The sequence below is a fragment of the Centropristis striata genome, chromosome 13, assembly GCF_030273125.1.
Source record: "Centropristis striata isolate RG_2023a ecotype Rhode Island chromosome 13, C.striata_1.0, whole genome shotgun sequence".
Classification (NCBI taxonomy): Eukaryota; Metazoa; Chordata; class Actinopteri; order Perciformes; family Serranidae; genus Centropristis; species Centropristis striata.
The window spans coordinates 33,524,639-33,541,802 of record NC_081529.1 but is presented as its reverse complement, the minus strand read 5'-3'; the positions used below and the strand labels follow the sequence as shown (position 1 = coordinate 33,541,802).

At 34.8% G+C, this 17,164-nt stretch overlaps 2 protein-coding genes across 5 annotated transcripts in view; one reads left to right on the top strand and one right to left on the bottom strand.

The window, feature by feature from the left end:
* Positions 1–227: 227 nt before the first annotated feature.
* drc3 (dynein regulatory complex subunit 3) lies at positions 228–10,427 on the bottom strand. Of its 2 annotated transcripts, none has more exons than XM_059348400.1 (13): positions 10,319–10,427; positions 8,901–9,094; positions 8,704–8,820; positions 7,460–7,626; positions 6,457–6,603; positions 6,199–6,318; positions 6,001–6,112; positions 4,983–5,158; positions 4,763–4,894; positions 3,317–3,387; positions 2,311–2,434; positions 867–998; positions 228–497 (listed from the first exon to the last, which is right to left on the bottom strand). In XM_059348400.1, the coding sequence occupies exons 2-13, from the start codon at positions 9,076–9,078 to the stop codon at positions 402–404; spliced, it is 1,572 nt and encodes a 523-aa protein (XP_059204383.1). In that variant the 5' UTR covers positions 9,079–9,094; positions 10,319–10,427; the 3' UTR covers positions 228–401. The 2 variants fall into 2 exon arrangements, with proteins under 2 accessions (XP_059204383.1, XP_059204382.1); XM_059348399.1 differs by having other exon boundaries at positions 10,240–10,395.
* Positions 10,428–10,956: 529 nt separating this feature from the next.
* The window catches only part of LOC131983246 (TOM1-like protein 2), a 43,510-nt gene continuing 37,302 nt past the window's right edge, over positions 10,957–17,164 (top strand). For all 3 annotated transcript variants that reach the window (XM_059347940.1, XM_059347939.1, XM_059347938.1), the window contains exon 1: positions 10,957–11,025. In XM_059347940.1, coding sequence (XP_059203923.1) covers positions 10,974–11,025 — 52 coding nt within the window. In that variant the 5' untranslated portion in view covers positions 10,957–10,973. The remainder of the gene's footprint in view (positions 11,026–17,164) is intronic.

The window sequence follows — 17,164 nt, the reverse complement described above, 5'->3', positions numbered from 1 at the left end:
AAAGACTGACTATACATGCATAAATATGTGGTTGGCTTGGAGCCAGGGAATGGATATTAATATATATATATATATATATATATATATATATATATATATATATATATATATATATATATATATATATATATATATATATATATATATATAATAATAATTATTATTATTATTAATAATATTATTACAATTTCAAAATAGACAGCAAGAAACAGGGGTTCAGGTGGAGTTATTTCTTAAGATTTTTTATTGTGTACAAAACATATTATATAGAAATCATAAAAGACAAATAGTTTTACTTTAATACAAATAAATGTGTTATTGTTGTCCAGTCAGGTTGTGTTTTCTCTTTTTCTAAAACCCCATTCATAAACATTTTGGGGGTAAATGTTTGACAGATGGTGCTACAAGAACTCCTCCAGCTGCTCCCTCAGATGGTCCACATATCTCTGGATGTCTGAGATGCGTGTTCGGTTCCTCTTAAGTTCATTGTCTTCAATCTGTAATAGGCCATAAACACAACACACAAACAATAAGGGAAAGTTTATTAATAATAATAATAATAATAATAATAATAATACAGTTTATTTGTAAAGCACTTTTCATAAAGAAATCTCAAAGTGCTACAGAAACCAGAAACAAAAAACAAAAGACTAATAATAAATAAATAAATAAATAAAGTAGATTATTAAGAGATTAAAGTGCAGAGACAATAATAAAAACATCTAGGGACAACCTAAAAATGCCTCCCTGAATAAAAAAGTTTGAAGCCCTTTTTTAAAGGTGTCCACAGACTGGGGTTGACGTAAAGGTTTGTCATCCATTACAAATTGGTGTTTTATGAATAAATAGAAACTTCATCTCTCTACCTCTTTAAGTAGAGCCACTTTCCAGGCATCAGCACGTGAAACCAGCTGAGTCTCTCTCTCATTGATCCTCAGCAGGTGGTTATCATGGCTGGTGTCCAGAGCGTCCATCACTGTGTCTTTATCTTCAAACAACTACACAGAGAAAACACAGAGTTATCATAAACCATAACCCAGCTTGTCTCAACCATTCAAGTTAACCCTCTGGAGTCCATCTATTTATTTAAAATAACATGTTTTATTTATAGTAATAACTTTATTTAAATATGATATGTAGACAAGCTGAGAAAGCCAGTTGAAAGTGCATCGGCTGTGGCTCAGTTGGTAGAGGGTTTGTCCAGTAACTGGAAGGTTGGTGGTTCAGTCCCCGACCACTGCAGCCTACATGTCGAAGTATCCTTGAGCAAGATACTGAACCCCAAATGGCTCCCGATGCTGCGTTCATCGGTGTGTGAATGAATTCCCGATGGTGGCACCAGTGTGCCCTGGTAGCCTCGGCCACCAGTATGAATGTGTGCGTAGTGTGTAGTGTAAAGCGCTTTGGATAAAAGCGCTATATAAGTGCACCCCATTTACCTATTTACCCATCATAGGAGCTTTCACAGTGTGACATTTATGTTTCTAGACCATTTTTAAAATGTGAATTTTCTTTCTTTTTTTTTTTTCAAAATATTTTTATTGTCAATTTTCAGAGTGACAAATAACATACATACAGAAATAATAAAGATAATAATAAAAGGCAAATAAATAAAAATTAGACACAGACTATGACATATCAAAACAAAATATACACAATATAATGTCAGTGTCGAATGTCCACTTAAGTGTATCAAATGTCACAATAGGTACATTTCAAGGACATACGATAATAATAATAATAGTAATAATAATAAATAAAATAGAAATATAGGTGAATAAATAAATGAGACAAAAAAATAAAATAACAAAACTTGACAAATACCATAACATACCAAAACAAATTACAAAGAGGCACAGTATAATGTCAAAAGTGAGTGTCCACTTGAGTGAATCAAATACATCAGACTAGGTAAATTTTCTTTCTACAATGAAAACTATTACTATTTTTAATTTACATGCAAATAGACTGTTTTGTAGATTTATTATTTTTCTACTGTTTTGTGTGGGGAAAAAATGGTACATTTCCATATAAATTTGTGTCTTTTGTTTGTATTTTGGGTTCCTGGCAGCTTTATACTTTGTTAATTAAAATAAAATGAAAAATCTGACTGACAGCCAAGTTTGTGAGGAGAAAAAGGAGCCATGCATGAGATGTAAGGACAGACTGAAAGATGCTAAACAGAGACAGAAGTTAATGCATAGGAAGTTGACAAATTTAAATCAAAATCTCCTGGACTTCAGAGGTTTAATCTCTCTCGTCTCATGTCAACTTCATCTCATCATGGTAAATCTAAAATGAATCACTCACCATCTGAACCTCATCTGTCATGTGCCAGTCCAGCTTCTCCTGAGCAACTTTCTCCAGAGTCGCCACACAGATCTGTCTCACCTTCTCATGATAATCATCCTCCAGATCTTGACATTGCTCAAATGTATGACTGGGTCAGGGAAACTCTGAATGATAGATTATCAGACTTTTGATGCACTCAAACTGTGTGTGTGTGTGTGTGTGTGTGTGTGTGTGTGTACTTCCTACATAGTGAGGACCGGAACACGTTTTTAACCAACAGAGTGAGGACATTTTTTAAGGCAAAGGAAATAAAGGCAAAATTTACTGTGACGTCTTTTAATCTCCCACCCAACAAATACCCCATTACAAAAAACTACAACTAATAAAAACTAAACTAATAAATACTAAACTAAAACTAGCAAACTCACTCTAAAAACTAATTAAAATTAGCTGAAAACAAACATTCACAACCAAATTCAAACTAAAACTAATGAAAAATCCAAAACGATTATAACCTTGAATCCACTGTTCCAATGAGAGTCCTCACAAAGATAGAAGTACAAGAATGTGTGTGTGTGTGTGTGTGTGTATGTGTGTATGTGTGTGTCAAGGTTATTATAGTTAACGAAAACTAACAATAAAACTAATAAAAACTAAACTAAAACGAAGCATTTTCCAAAAAATAAAAACTAATTAAAACTAACTGAATTTGAAAACAAAAAATCACAACGAAATTCAAACTAAAACTAATGAAAAATCCAAAACTATTATAACCTTGTTGTGTGTGTGTGTGTGTGTGTGTGTGTGTGTGTGTGTGTGTGTGTGTGTGTGTCACTGTACGCTGCAAACACTGACTGATTTAAAAATGAAACAAAGCAGGAAGCTACTCAGGTTTTATCATATTAAAACTGTATTGGGAGCCAGTTTCTTCCCTAAATGAGGAGCTACTGTCTCAACAGAAATGAACCAGTGTTATTAGAAATGAGTCAAAGCTCTTCAGATGGTGCACAGTGAGAAAGGATATATTCCCTTAGCGGTTTCAATGAAGTTGCCAACCATCTCTGAGATGCTGATGTCCAACTTCTTGATGATATCCTGAAATGAAGGAGTTTCATTATTTAGCTTCATTCATTTAGTTTAGTTTCATTATGCATGTTATATTAGACAGGACCGGATTTGGGAAAAACTCTTCAGAAAATGAGGCATTTTGGGGTAAAAGTGTTTTCTTGGTTGTTCTTATAGTATTTTTTGTGCTGAAGCTATTTCTGCCAGATGTCAAGCTGTAAAAGTTACAGTTTAGTCATAATTATTGATTAATTAGCATAATGATGGATTAATCACCCAATATTAGAAATGGCTATAATTTTCCAATTTGTGAATATATTATAAATGGTTGTTTGGTATCATTGTAAAGGAGCATCCATGGCTTTCATTTAAGCCCAAAGTTGTATCTTTCTGACAAACACAGAGGTCACATGACCTCTTTAAACCATAAATTACACACATTTTCCCACAATTTTCTCCTAAACTATCTAGTTGATGTGATCCCTGTAGGATCAAGGGACATCAGGGACCCAAAAACCAACAACTGCAATACTTAATAGACTCTGTCAGTTCAGGAAAAGTATAATATACCCAAACTATTTCTTAGTGAGAGGTTATTGTGAGCCTTAAATTAGAAGTCAGCAGCTCAGGCCAGTTCACCTCCATTCATTCTTTGGAGCAGTTTGTCACAAAGATCCAACTTTGGGCTTCAATGAAAGCCATGGATCCTCCTTTACAATGATACCGTCACTTTTACAGCTTGACATCCAGCAGAAATGGATTCAGCACAAAAAATACTACAGGAACAACCAAGAAAACACTTTTACCCCAAAATGCCTCCAGAGTTCCAGAAGTTACAGCCCTGTCTGTATGATATAATGCATATAATGGTTGTTGCTGGCACAGAGCCAAAAAACTTCTATTATTGAGGCTTATAAAGGAAACATTTATTGTGACCTTAATGAATCTGGGACTGAACAAAAACCCCATTACAAAAAAAAACTACAACTAATAAAAACTAATTAAAACTAACTGAATTTGAAAACAAAAATTCACACCGAAATTAAAACTAAAACTAATTAAAAATCCAAAACTTTTATAGCCTTGACACACACACACACACACACACACACACCAAGGTTATAATAGTTTTGGATCTTTCATTAGTTTTAATTTCGTTGTGAATTTTTGTTTTCAAATTCAGTTAGTTTTAATTAATTTTTATTTTTTGGAAAATGCTTAGTTTTGTATTTATTAGTTTTATTGTTAGCTTTAGTTTTTTTTGTAATGGGGTATTTGTTGAAAAAATTCACAACAAAATTAAAACTAAAACTAATGAAAAATCCAAAACTTTTATAGCTTTGACACACACACACACACACACAGACACACACACACACACACACACACACACACACACACTGACCTCCAGCTGGCTGACCAGCTGAAACTCCAGCTCCATGAGGCTGGCACAGAGTTTGCTGGTTTCTTCGTTGCAGTGGTCGATGGTGGCTTTCAGCTGGTCTGTGTCTGATAACTGCTGCAGCTCGGCTATCCTCTGGAAAGGAGTGAACATAAGAAATATTCTTATACTAATCAATAATGTCAGCTTTACTGAGTTAAACACTGTGGATCTCTCAGCTCACCTCTTTGTGTTGCTGCTCAGACTGTGCCAGTATGTGTGCAGCGTGTTGCTGGTAACCAGTCACAGCCTGACTGTGACCAGTGAAGAAGGACTTCACCTCCGTCTCTCTCCGCTTGTGTTCAGACAAACCTGTTTCAAATAACTGCACACACTGCTCCACAATCTGCTGCTCAAATGTAAATGTAGGGTTAAGGAGTTCAATTGCTAATCGTCACACTGTTTAAATAATCGCTGAAGTCATTCTTTGTCAAGACACGAAATTACCAAAAAAGACCCCAAATTACCCCCAAAAGATACAAAATTACCAAAAAAGACACAAAAATTATAAAAAATGACACAAAATTACCAAAAAAGACACAAAATTACCAAAAAACGTAATTAACGGGACCTTCCACACACAACACAGTAAAGTGCCATTCATATAAAACTCACATTAAACTTTCATATCAAGGTGGGGGCCACAAAATATCGTCATGAGGGTGACGTAATGTTTACCTTAATTATATGCTATTACTAATACTGCCCTACAAAGCCTAACTGCAGTAACTACATTTTTGGTCAAAATTGAGTTATAACTAAAAATGAACCTCTTGATGTCTGTTTTATCTTGTGACAAAGTTTTTGATTTAAATTTTGCTTTATTTCAGAGAAGTAACTACGGAAAAACCACAAAATCCAACTTAATTTTGTGTCTTTTTTTAGTAATTTTGTGTCTTTTTTGGGTCCTTTTGGGTCTTTTTTTGTCATTTTGTGTCTTTTTTAAGTAATATAGTTTTTTTCTGTCATTTTATGTTTTTTTTTTCCGTAATTTTGTGTCTTTTTTTGGTCATTTTGATACTGCCTCCAGCAGCCCCCAGGTAATTTGAGTTTGAGACCCCTGCTCTAACCCATTTGGCTGGCCAGTTAAAGAACTTTAAAAAACTTTAAAGAAGTTTTTCTCAATTTTACCCTTTGTGTAGTTACTGCAGTTAGACTTTGTAGGGCTGCATAATTGAGAAAGATAGAAAATGAAGGATATGCTTGACGCAGATGAGCCAATTCAGGCACACATTGTAGTGTCTCTGCCTCTGGATCGTCTTCAATCATGCTCTGAAACAGCTGAGGGCCGTTCAGGAACTCCACAAAGGCATCCTGTGGGGAGAAGAAACAAACTTACAGCATGTATACAAAGTAGGAGAACTCACAATCATGTTGAAAGTAACCAAACTTTATATTACCGTGTGTAGTTTGAGTTCAGCTTTGCGTCTTTGCTCGGCCTCTTCAGCTTGTTTCTGCTGCAGCTCCTTGTGTCTCAACTCCTCCAAGACATATTGGTATTTAATCGCTGCTTCTTTTTTCTGGAGACAGACACGTGTGATCTAGTTTACATTCAGTTTATGCTATCAACACAGAAAATTATTTAAAAAACCAATGAGGAATTTTGAAGCAAAGTTGCTGTGGTTTGAAAATAAAATGATTCTACTGTTTATACTCACTGTGTTCTCGTCAATTAATCTGTAGTCGAGGCACATCAAGTTTGGAAAGTAGGCTGCGATGAAATATTTGTAATCTTCCTCCTCAGAGACAGGGTTTCCAGATAGGTTGATGCTGAACAGGTTCTTGAACTTCCTGAGATAGAGCACCTTTAAAATGCATTAGGTTATGTATACATGTTGTAGTGTTTTATTCTGAAAATACACAAACATTTGGGTGAGTCTCATGAAGCCAGTCTAAGTTCTGTCTGTGAAGATTATAAGGACATACTTTATTGAACTAAATATATTTCACTTTTATATGAATGAACACTATAGCCATAATGAGGCACAATTTATTGTTTTGTGCTAAAATAACATTTTCTATATTTTTGAACATATTTTTGATTGAAAAATTATTTACCGTAATGCGTCCAGATAAAAAATTCATGGTTTCCCCACACTTAAACACAATAAATATTTAATAAACTTTATAAAAATAAATAAACATGTTTTTTTTTAAATGTATAATTTAACAGAATATAAACAAATATAATGGTTTTTAACAATATATAAAGAACAAAATCTGAATGAAAATTTGTGAGAAAAAATGGTTAAATGTTACAGTAATGATAGAATTGTTTGAATTAAAATATGTGTATAATTTAATAAAATACATTTTGGAGATATAAGCTACCTTTGAGCATATTTAAGTGCTTGCCAAAGAGTTAAAATAAAAAAATAAAAAAACTTTTGTTTTATTATTTCTATTTAAAAATGTGTTACGGTAATGAATTTTGTTTCTCACAGTGTCTCTAAAAATGTCAGAAAATACATTAAATTTTTTCAAATATATTATGAATTCATATTAAACAGTGACTTTAGATTGTATATGTTATAGTCAAAGAAAATATGTATTCAATGCTCTTGGATTTTTGCTATGAGCTGCACCATGTTCATGAGAATCACCCATTTATTTAGTGTTACACAGAATATGTGACTTATTTATGCAAGAAAATGTAGTTACGTTGTCCAACTGTCCAAGGAGGTTTTTTGCAAATAGGAAATTAGTGAGTTTCTCAAGTGTGTCCATGTTTTCAATGACAGAAATGTTGTTTTTAGACAAATTCAGCACTTCAAGCTTCCGCAGAGACTCCAGACCCTCAATTTTCTCTATGTGGTTGAAAGAGAGATCTGAAAGACACATTCAGAATAACCGTCAAACTCTACAAAGGCATACAAATTCAGTGCTTTTACTTTAAAATAGCAGTTTTCCATGTAGTGCATTACTTAGTGATTGTTTGTTATCATGTGTCCTCAGTTTTGTATGTAAATTAAATCATTTGTTCCAAGTAATATTCACGAAACCAGTTAATTGGCTTAATTAGTTGGTATTTCCAAGTAAAATGTATTTGAGGGACATCAGTGAATCTGCAATTTACTTGTGTATTTTCATAAAAAAAAAAAAAAAGTGGTTCTATTTACCCTTTGATGCACAACATGGCTCTAAAGTGACCCGACAGAGTTTTCATGTTCTATATCTTGGACATAAATTATTTTCATCATTCAGTCCAGGTTTTCCTCAATTAGTTTGTTTTTGATCATCATACATCCTAATTTTATGTTTTCCTTTATTCATTTTTTAAATAAAATCCCTTTTTATGTCACTACTCTTCTAATGCACAACGTGGGTCAAAAATGACCCATATCCATTTTTTTTAGCTAAGTAGCTTGTTACGCTAACTACTAAGCTAACTTCTTGGCTAAGTATTTAGCTAAGTAGCTTGTTAAGCTAACTACTTAGCTAACTTCTTGGCTAACTAGTTAGCTTGAGGCTACTTAGCCAAGTAGTTACCTATGTAATAATACAAACACTTTTTTTCTTCATAAAGTATGAGAGGCAAAATGGAAATTATGATCTGTTGTTATCAAAAACAAGATATTCAAAGAATACTTGGGATATTAAATCATAAAATAAGTTGATATCAAAAGCACAGAAACACACAGCAGCATTAAATAACATGGGGAATGAATGCGAGTAATTTTTGACCCCTGTTGTGCATTAGAAGGGGGTCAATTTGTTGTGCATCAAAGGGTTAAATAAATATTACTTAGAAACAGCCTGAGTAAAGATTACAAACACTTTCTGTGTGGAAAAACTTGCCTAGCTTTTTTTTTTAAGTAAATGTCACTCCAATTTTTTCAGTGTAGTTACTGGGCCCATGTTTTAAGATTTCAATACGTAATTATTACAAGAAAAGATGAGTTTACTTAGCCAGGTCAGATTAACCAGACGATCCAGGCCCTCAATCTTCTCGATGACGTTGGTGTTCAAATCCAGTCTGGTCAAGGATGTGAAGTCCCATAAGTGGTCGATCTTCCCAATGTCTGTGAACAAACAACCTGTCACATATCTAAACACAATAAACATTCATACTCTGATTTATTTATTTATTTTTTTTCCTCACTTCTGTTTTCCAGAAGTAGTTGAAGGATTTCCTCGAAGTGGATTCCCTCCGCCTGGACAACATTCCCGGCCTTATCTTGAGTGGTTTGCTCCACTATGGCCTCCTTCAGAATCTCCTCATCCATCACAATGGGTTTAGGCTTAATAAAGTACTTCTTGAACTTACTGTCACTGGGCATGACTTCACTTTACCCTCTGATCAAAGGAGAAAGTAGACCATTTGTCACTGGACAAGTTATTTAGTTAACCCTCTGGAGTCCATCTATTTATTGAAAATACACGTTTTATTTATAGTAATAACTTTATTTATATATCATATGTAGACAAGCTGAGAAAGCCAGTTGAAAGTACAATCATAGGAGCTTTCACAGTGTGCCATTTATGTTTCTACACCAGGGATGGGCAATTTAAATGCTGCAGGGGGCCACAATTTTTCATGGACACTACCACAGGGCCACATATAGGACCATGCACTTCACCAGATATGATGAAACTGCAATTTTAAATATGTTTACAGTGCAGTAACTTAACATATTTCACTCTCAAATGCGTGTAACAGTATAAATAGGAATACAAAAGGTTTGAAGCAAATAAAAAATAACCACTTACTGTGATTTCTTTTTTTTTATCAGTGCAAGAACAGCAGACCAATATTAATTGCAAGAAGTAATTTTGTGAATTTTAACACTGCACTTTTAAGATTTCATGCTCAAATGCATGTAGTTGTACTGAGGGCCACTTCAAGTGAGGCTGGGGGCCGTATGTGGCCCCAGGGCCTCCAGTTGCCCATCCCTGATGTAGACCATTTTCAAATTAAAAAAAAAAAAAATCAAAATTCTTTCTACAATGAAAACTACTATTATTTGTAATTTACATGCAAATAGACTGTTTTGTAGTTTTATTATTTATTCTTTTTTTCTCCTGTTTTTGTGTGTATAAATGGTAAAAAAATTCAATACAATACAATTCAAAAGCTTCAATACAAGTAGAAATTAATGTCATATCACTTATCTACATATAACCAATTTGGCTGGCCAGTTAAAACACGTAAAAAAACTTTAAAGCAGTTTTTCTCAGTTTTACTTTTTGCGTAGTTACTGCAGTTAGACTTTGTAGGGCAGAATAGTTGGGACTTAGATGAAGATCAGATCACATTTTATGACCAATTCATGCAGAAAACTAAGTAATTTAAAATGATTCACATACTTTTTCTTACTGTAATATCTTCATTTATATATGTATATAAATGTCATAAATTTAACATTATGTTCTATATTCATTTGTGTAGCTAAGATTATATTAATTTATATTATTATATTAAGTTATATCAGCTTGCTTACCGTTAGATGAATGAAAGAATGAATGAGCCTATCAGGCACTATTATATAAACATTAGCCAACATTAAGTTAACTATCTACCAACGATAACAGTAAAAATAGGTTGATTTCCACACTTAAACAACAAAAAGTACAAGTTTTCGTCTGTAGCCAATGTAAAATAGATGTTGTTGACATTCACCGTTACTTAGCAACCGGCTGATTTCAAGCTGCATTCAAGTACATTCAACCGAGTGTGTTAAAATAAACGCTTAACTCTAAATTAAGCTTCCTTAACTTATTATTACATGTAATAACGTCACAAATCAAAATAATGGCAATGTTGTCACTAAGGTTTAGTGGTTCTTTGTTTTTTTTTAGTCAAACGTTTTACTTTTTCAAGTACAATGTAACGTTACTACAAGCTATATCCAGTAAATCGTTACGCATATATTTAATATTTTAATAGTCAGAGGATGAATAAGGATATTTTAGATATAATATCTTGTGTTTTGTGTATTTCAGTGCATATATATACGATTATGGTGCGTGATGAAGCTAAATACGTGTTAATGTGTATAAAAACGTTTGTTGAACGTCGCTCAAGTTGCTAAAAATGATTGACATTGATTCCGACCATACGTATCAAAGGTTCTGTTTTTGTTTGACCAATAGCATTCATTTAGAGGCGGGACTTAGCAGTACCGCCTCTGGGCCTCAGCCTCTGTCATTCCTGAGCGGATTGTTTGTTGTCAAAATGGAGTTCTTACTGGGAAATCCGTACAGCACTCCCGTGGGCCAGTGTATAGGTACGTTATCATTGTTATTATTCACGAGGGATGTGTGACTTCCTCCCCCTGACATAACTTGAGCGTGGGAGAATCATTTGGTGTTTTATTTCTAGTTTTTACGGCACGAAAACAGCGAGCTAGCAAGCATCTTCGCAGCAAACGTCATCTACTTGGAATGAGCTTTTAGCTAATGTTAGTCAGCTAACACACCTAACTGAGTCAGCTGTCATCACAAGGCTATTAGGGCAGCTGTTCTCAACCTTGGGGTCGGGACCCCAATTGGGGTCGCGAGATTATTTCTGGGGGTCGCCAAATCATTTAGGAAGTCAGCTCTGTCTCCACTGTGTTAAAGTGTTCATGTGTTCATGTGTTTTTGGTCACTTAATGTCTTTTTATGGTCATTTTGTGGTGTTTTTTGATCTTTTTGTGGTCAATTTGTGTCTTTTTTGGTCATTTTGTTTCATTTTTTGGTCATTTTGTTTCATTTTTTGGTCATTTTGTGTCTTTTCTGGTCATTTTGTTTCATTTTTTGGTCATTTTGTGTCTTTTCTGGTCATTTTGTGGGTTTTTTTTTGTCATTTTGTGTCTTTTCTGGTCATTTTGTGTCTTTTTTGGTCATTTTGTTTCATTTTTTGGTCATTTTGTGTTTTTTTTTTTGTCATTTTGTGTCATTTCTGGTCATTTTGTTTCATTTTTTTCTGGTCATTTTGTGGGGGGTTTTGGTCATTTTGTGTCATTTTTTTTTGTCATTTTGTGTCTTTTCTGGTCATTTTGTGTTTTTTTTTGTCATTTTGTGTCTTTTCTGGTCATTTTGTGTCTTTTTTGGTCATTTTGTTTCATTTTTTTGGTCATTTTGTGTCTTTTCTGGTCATTTTGTGTTTTTTTTGTCATTTTGTGTCTTTTCTGGTCATTTTGTGTCTTTTCTGGTCATTTTGTTTCATTTTTTCGGTCATTTTGTGTCTTTTTTGGTCATTTTGTTTCATTTTTTGGTCATTTTGTGTCTTTTCTGGTCATTTTGTGTTTTTTTTTGTCATTTTGTGTCTTTTCTGGTCATTTTGTGTCTTTTCTGGTCATTTTGTGGGGGGTTTTGGTCATTTTGTGTCTTTTTTGGTCATTTTGTTTAATTTTTTGGTCATTTTGTGTCTTTTCTGGTCATTTTGTGTCTTTTTTGGTCATTTTGTGTCTTTTCTGGTCATTTTGTGGGGGGTTTTGGTCATTTTGTGTCTTTTTTGGTCATTTTCTGTCCTTTTTGATCATTTTCTGTCTTTTTTTGGGTGATCTGAACTGTGCGTGTGAGATTGTGTTCAGTGTGTGGGGGTCGCGGACAACATGCATGTTAAATTGGGGGTCGCGACTCAAAAAGGTTGAGAACTACTGTATTAAGGCATGTAACTATTTATGTGTGTAAACAATGTAATACAGTTTTAAAGGTGTTAAAGCTATTAAAATGAGAGTGAATTGCTTATACAGTGTAGTGACATGGCTTAAACCTCTGAAATCTTGGGCTATTATGTCAGTTAAAAAATCTGTTAAAAAATCTTTACAATGCCATGTTGGTATCATTTTTTTAGCGCAACCTCACCTATATGTCCTGATAATTCATTTTTAACTTTGACTTACTTGATCGACATTTTTAACCCAAAAGAAACAAAGGAAAACATAAAATCTGATCTTGAAAATTATGTTTCACACACAGAAATGTACATGTTGCAAATAGCATATAACACATAAGAGGTAAAATTAGGAAAATCTCTACTTCTTTGTTTTTATACTAAATATATTTGACATTATCTCTGGTTTTACTTGGCCAAATATCATCAAAATAAATCTGGTATGGAGTTTCAAGCCAGAACTTTAGAGGGAAGCTGATGGCAAAGCTCAATGTTGCTTCATTTTTATGTCTTCAAGTTGAACTTCAACATTTCCTTAGTTCCTCAATAAGAGTTGACCACACAGCTTGGTCATCCTGCTTGGTTTTTACTTTTAAACCTTACGGCTCTAGTCTGTGCTGTGGTGCTTATTCTGTCCTGCAGAGGGGATATAAGAGAGATTGTGGCCTACCACATCCCTTTGGTGTGGTTGCATCTATCTTTTGCATCTTGCTTGTTGTTTGCAAAACTGCTCAGAGATAAACAGCCTCTGACTCAGTTGAACAGTTGTCACCAAGGCTTTGCTGTGATTTTATCCACAGAGAATGGCACAAATGATAAGAATAACTTTTTTGGTAGATCTACAGAATGAAAAAGGTTTGACTGATTATGTAGAATGTAAAATGTAGTCTAGTTTAGGGCTGGGCGATATGGACCAAAAGTCACTTACTTCCAAGTGAGAGCAAATGTTCAGTCAAAGTCAAATATGACATGTCACAAGTAGTTTTATTGAAACCGGTTATTTAAGTGAACACAAATACTGTGCAACAACAGGGAACCTTTTTTTTTTTTTTTTTTAAATCAAAGCTCCATAAAGTGCACATTCAAATAAAAAAATATCTTAAATAAAAATAGCCTATGAAATTAAATAGGCCAATATTTTTTGAAATAAATATATTTGTATGACAAAATAATAATGAATATTACAAAATAACTAACTATGACAAACCCAAGTAAGGCCAGCATTTATATATAAAGAAAGAAAAAAGTAACTATATCGATATGGTCCAATTCCATATCACATTTAAAAATATATCGATATATTTATAGATATATCACCCAGCCCTAGTCTGGCTGCAACAATGTTCTTTTGCTTATCAATTTAATTAAATCTGCAAGAATAACTGAAGATCCTGTGAATACCACCCACCACTGTACACTGTGTTATTTTTTCATATTGAGAACACCATCTTTGGTTCTGTTAGATCATTTCCTACCTTGGCTTGACTCTATAATAGCATTTATGCTCTTTATTTGCAAAACAGTTTTGATTTCAACTGATTTCACTGTTGTATAAACGATTTCTAGAGACTTGAAGCAGCATTTCCTGTTTCATTAATGTGTAGCTAAGTCCCTGCAAAACAGAGGTGGACTAAACATTAATTTGTCTCAAAGCTGATTTATGTTTACCTTTAAGTGAATGCAGCAGCTGCCTCAGGAGCATTTGTTGATTACATATTTTCTCCTGTGAGTACTTCTCTTTTATAAATAAAGCCCTGTCTGTGTAGATCTCAGACTTTTCTCATGTTCTTACTTAATCTGTGTTAGTTTAGAACAGGGGTGGGCAATTAATTTTCCCAAGGGGCCACATGACCAATACCACGAAGGTTGCAGGGGCCGGACCAAAACTCTGAACTAAATTCTGCTCCATATTAATTTAATCGCTTTGTAAAATACAGTAAATTATCTGGTTTTGAGCTGCTACTGATAAGATTACATGTTATGATAAGACTGTTAATGTGGAGTAAATCAAATATAGCAGTAAAAAGTAGGAAATACTCCAATCACTATTTCACTTTTCCATTTATTTTAAACACAACTGTAAATTACCTTTAGCAAGGTTCCTCTAGGTGTTTTTGTGTTATATAGCTGTTTTTTTTTCATGTTTTACAATGTTGTGATGCTTTTAATTTGAAAAGGCTCCGTCCAGTGTGAAACAGGTGCTTTAATTTTAATCCGCCACAGTCTAGGTAATTAATGGAAACCCTTACGCCACTACGTCAAGAAGTAGGAATGTTGCCAATATCATGATATGCAATTTTTTACTCCTAAAAAAATATACCGATATTATCGCGAACGATACGGTATGGCACACCCCTAGTCTGTGAGTGGTATTGGCAATTAGTGGTCGACAGATACAGGTTTTTTAAGACCAATTATTTTGACATAATTTCGATGCTCTTATTGTGAAAAGGTGCCGTCCAGTGTGAAACGGGTGCTTTAATTTTGAAAGGTAGTGACAGGAAATAACAGGTGGAACGGTAATATGAAAAATGAACGGTAAATAATAACAAGTGCATAGTAATTCATATAAAGTTGATATAAAGTATCAAAAAGGCTTCTATAATGGCTGACTGACAGGACACAATTTGTTAAAGTTTATTTTCTTCTGTCATATATTAGTGGCTATTGTTGTCTTAACTATAGTAAAAGTGCTTGTTAGCTCAAGTGCTAATGCTAATGATGTTTGTTATTGTTTCCCACCTCGTAGCTCTTATGGTGGATTCACAAGGTGACCAAGGAATGTCTTAGTTTTATTTCATGGAGCTACGATTTTAAATAAATCTAGTGAACTATCAGTTAAAGAGCCTCTTTAGTTTCCTGTTTGAAGTACGGCTGTCTATAGCAGTTAGAGGGCCTTTGACTTGTCCTCTGGTCTGGGTGAGAGCTGCCCACCACCCACTGGTCAGCTGCTTGGTGCCATGTCATCCAAGACGGCCCCCAGCTACCGACTGTGAGCATCGTTTTGAGAATTTTGTGGACAGAGGTCCTTCTAGGTCACGCCGTGGGCTGTATGAAGCACATCTTGGATTTCCCCCCTTCACAGAGATGGCTGTATATCTCCAGACGCAGCTCTCCGGTTGAGTTGCTGCACTGCGCTGGGTGTAGAGCCGGCTGTCTGTCTGGCTGCTGCGCTGGTACTGTACACCGCAGCAGAAGGGCAAAGGATCAGCTTACCTGAAACAAACAAGAGAGGTGGACAGAACAGATGCTGAGGGAGGCATTGTGAGGAAAGTTCTAGAGCGTTTTTATTTCCTAGGTGACTGAGAAGGTGGTGGAGAGGTTAGAGGGGCTGAATTATTTTTATTTTCTTCATGCTGCAGCTTCGTTTTCAAGGCACCACTGTAGCTCCTTTTCCTAAAGGTAAACTTATTGATAAGAGACTGTTGGCACAGAGAGCTAAAGAAACGCAGTCTGTGATATTCTTGACAATATTACCAAATACTGAAAAATATGATTTTTGGTCTGTATAAATAAGTAAAAAACGAAAATCAATCATCTAAAATGTGGTGTAAATTGCAAGTCTCAACAGTTGCCAAATACATTTTTTTTTTTACTTTCGTCTCTTGAGTATTAGCAAATAATTAAAAATAACCATCTAGGGGTCAGGGACCAAATTTGGTGACTCAGTTTTATTTAAGGCATCTTATTTTGACACTGCTGAGCAATGGCAACACAACGCAAAATAACTTTATATTATGAATAGTGTAAATATACTTTCAGTAGCTTGAAATGTGATGTTAGCGCAGCACATGAGACTCTGGTGGGCCGCCACAGTCTAGGTAATTAATGGAAACCCTTACGCCACTACGTCAAGACATAGGAATGTTGCCAATACCATGATATGCAATTTTTTATAATTAGTGGTCGACAGATACTGGTTTTTTAAGACAGATTATTTTGACATCATTTCGATGCTCTTATTGTGAAAAGGTGGCGTCCAGTGTGAAACGGGTGCTTTAGTTTTGAAAGGTGACAAAATTAAAGGTGACAGGAAATAACAGGTGGAACTGTAAAATGAAAAACGAACGGTAAATAATGAGTGCGTCATAATCATATAAAGTTGATATAAAGTATCAAAAGGCTTCTATAGTGGCTGGCTGACAGGACACAAGGTTTGTTAAAGTTTATTTCCTTCTCTCATATATATTAGTGGCTATATTTGTTGTCTTAACTATAGTAAAAGTGCTTGTTTGACAACCCTATCTGGATACAAAGTTTTAGTTTTGATACTTTTTTGAGTATTGATACTTTTGACAACCCTAATAAAGACAAAAGTGGAGGACAAGCTGAAAACGTGTTTGGAATGGAAGCTGAAAACGTGTTAGGAACGGAAGAGTCTTGAAAGGACAAAAACGTGGAGCGACGGGGCCGGAGCGGGCCGGAGGTTTGTGGCTTTGTTGGCAGCGGATGGCACGGCCTGCCACTGTTAGAGCCACGTGATCCACTGGCTGCACTGCTGTGGTGTCCATTCACAGGACTGGGGGGATTGACACAACACCATGAACGAATGCACTCAGCGGACATTTAACTTCATTAGCAAGGCTTTGATTGTTCACTGTCTTTCCAGCTCATTTCACATGGACAGATTAGGTTTTTTTCCTCTTTTCTTTCCTCCTCTGCCACCCGTGCTCTGCCCTGTCTTGACCTAACAATCCACTTGAGCAGATTACGTGGGATATCCCAGTAGCAGTAGCTGGTTAATTCCTCAGAACTTGTGCTTTGTG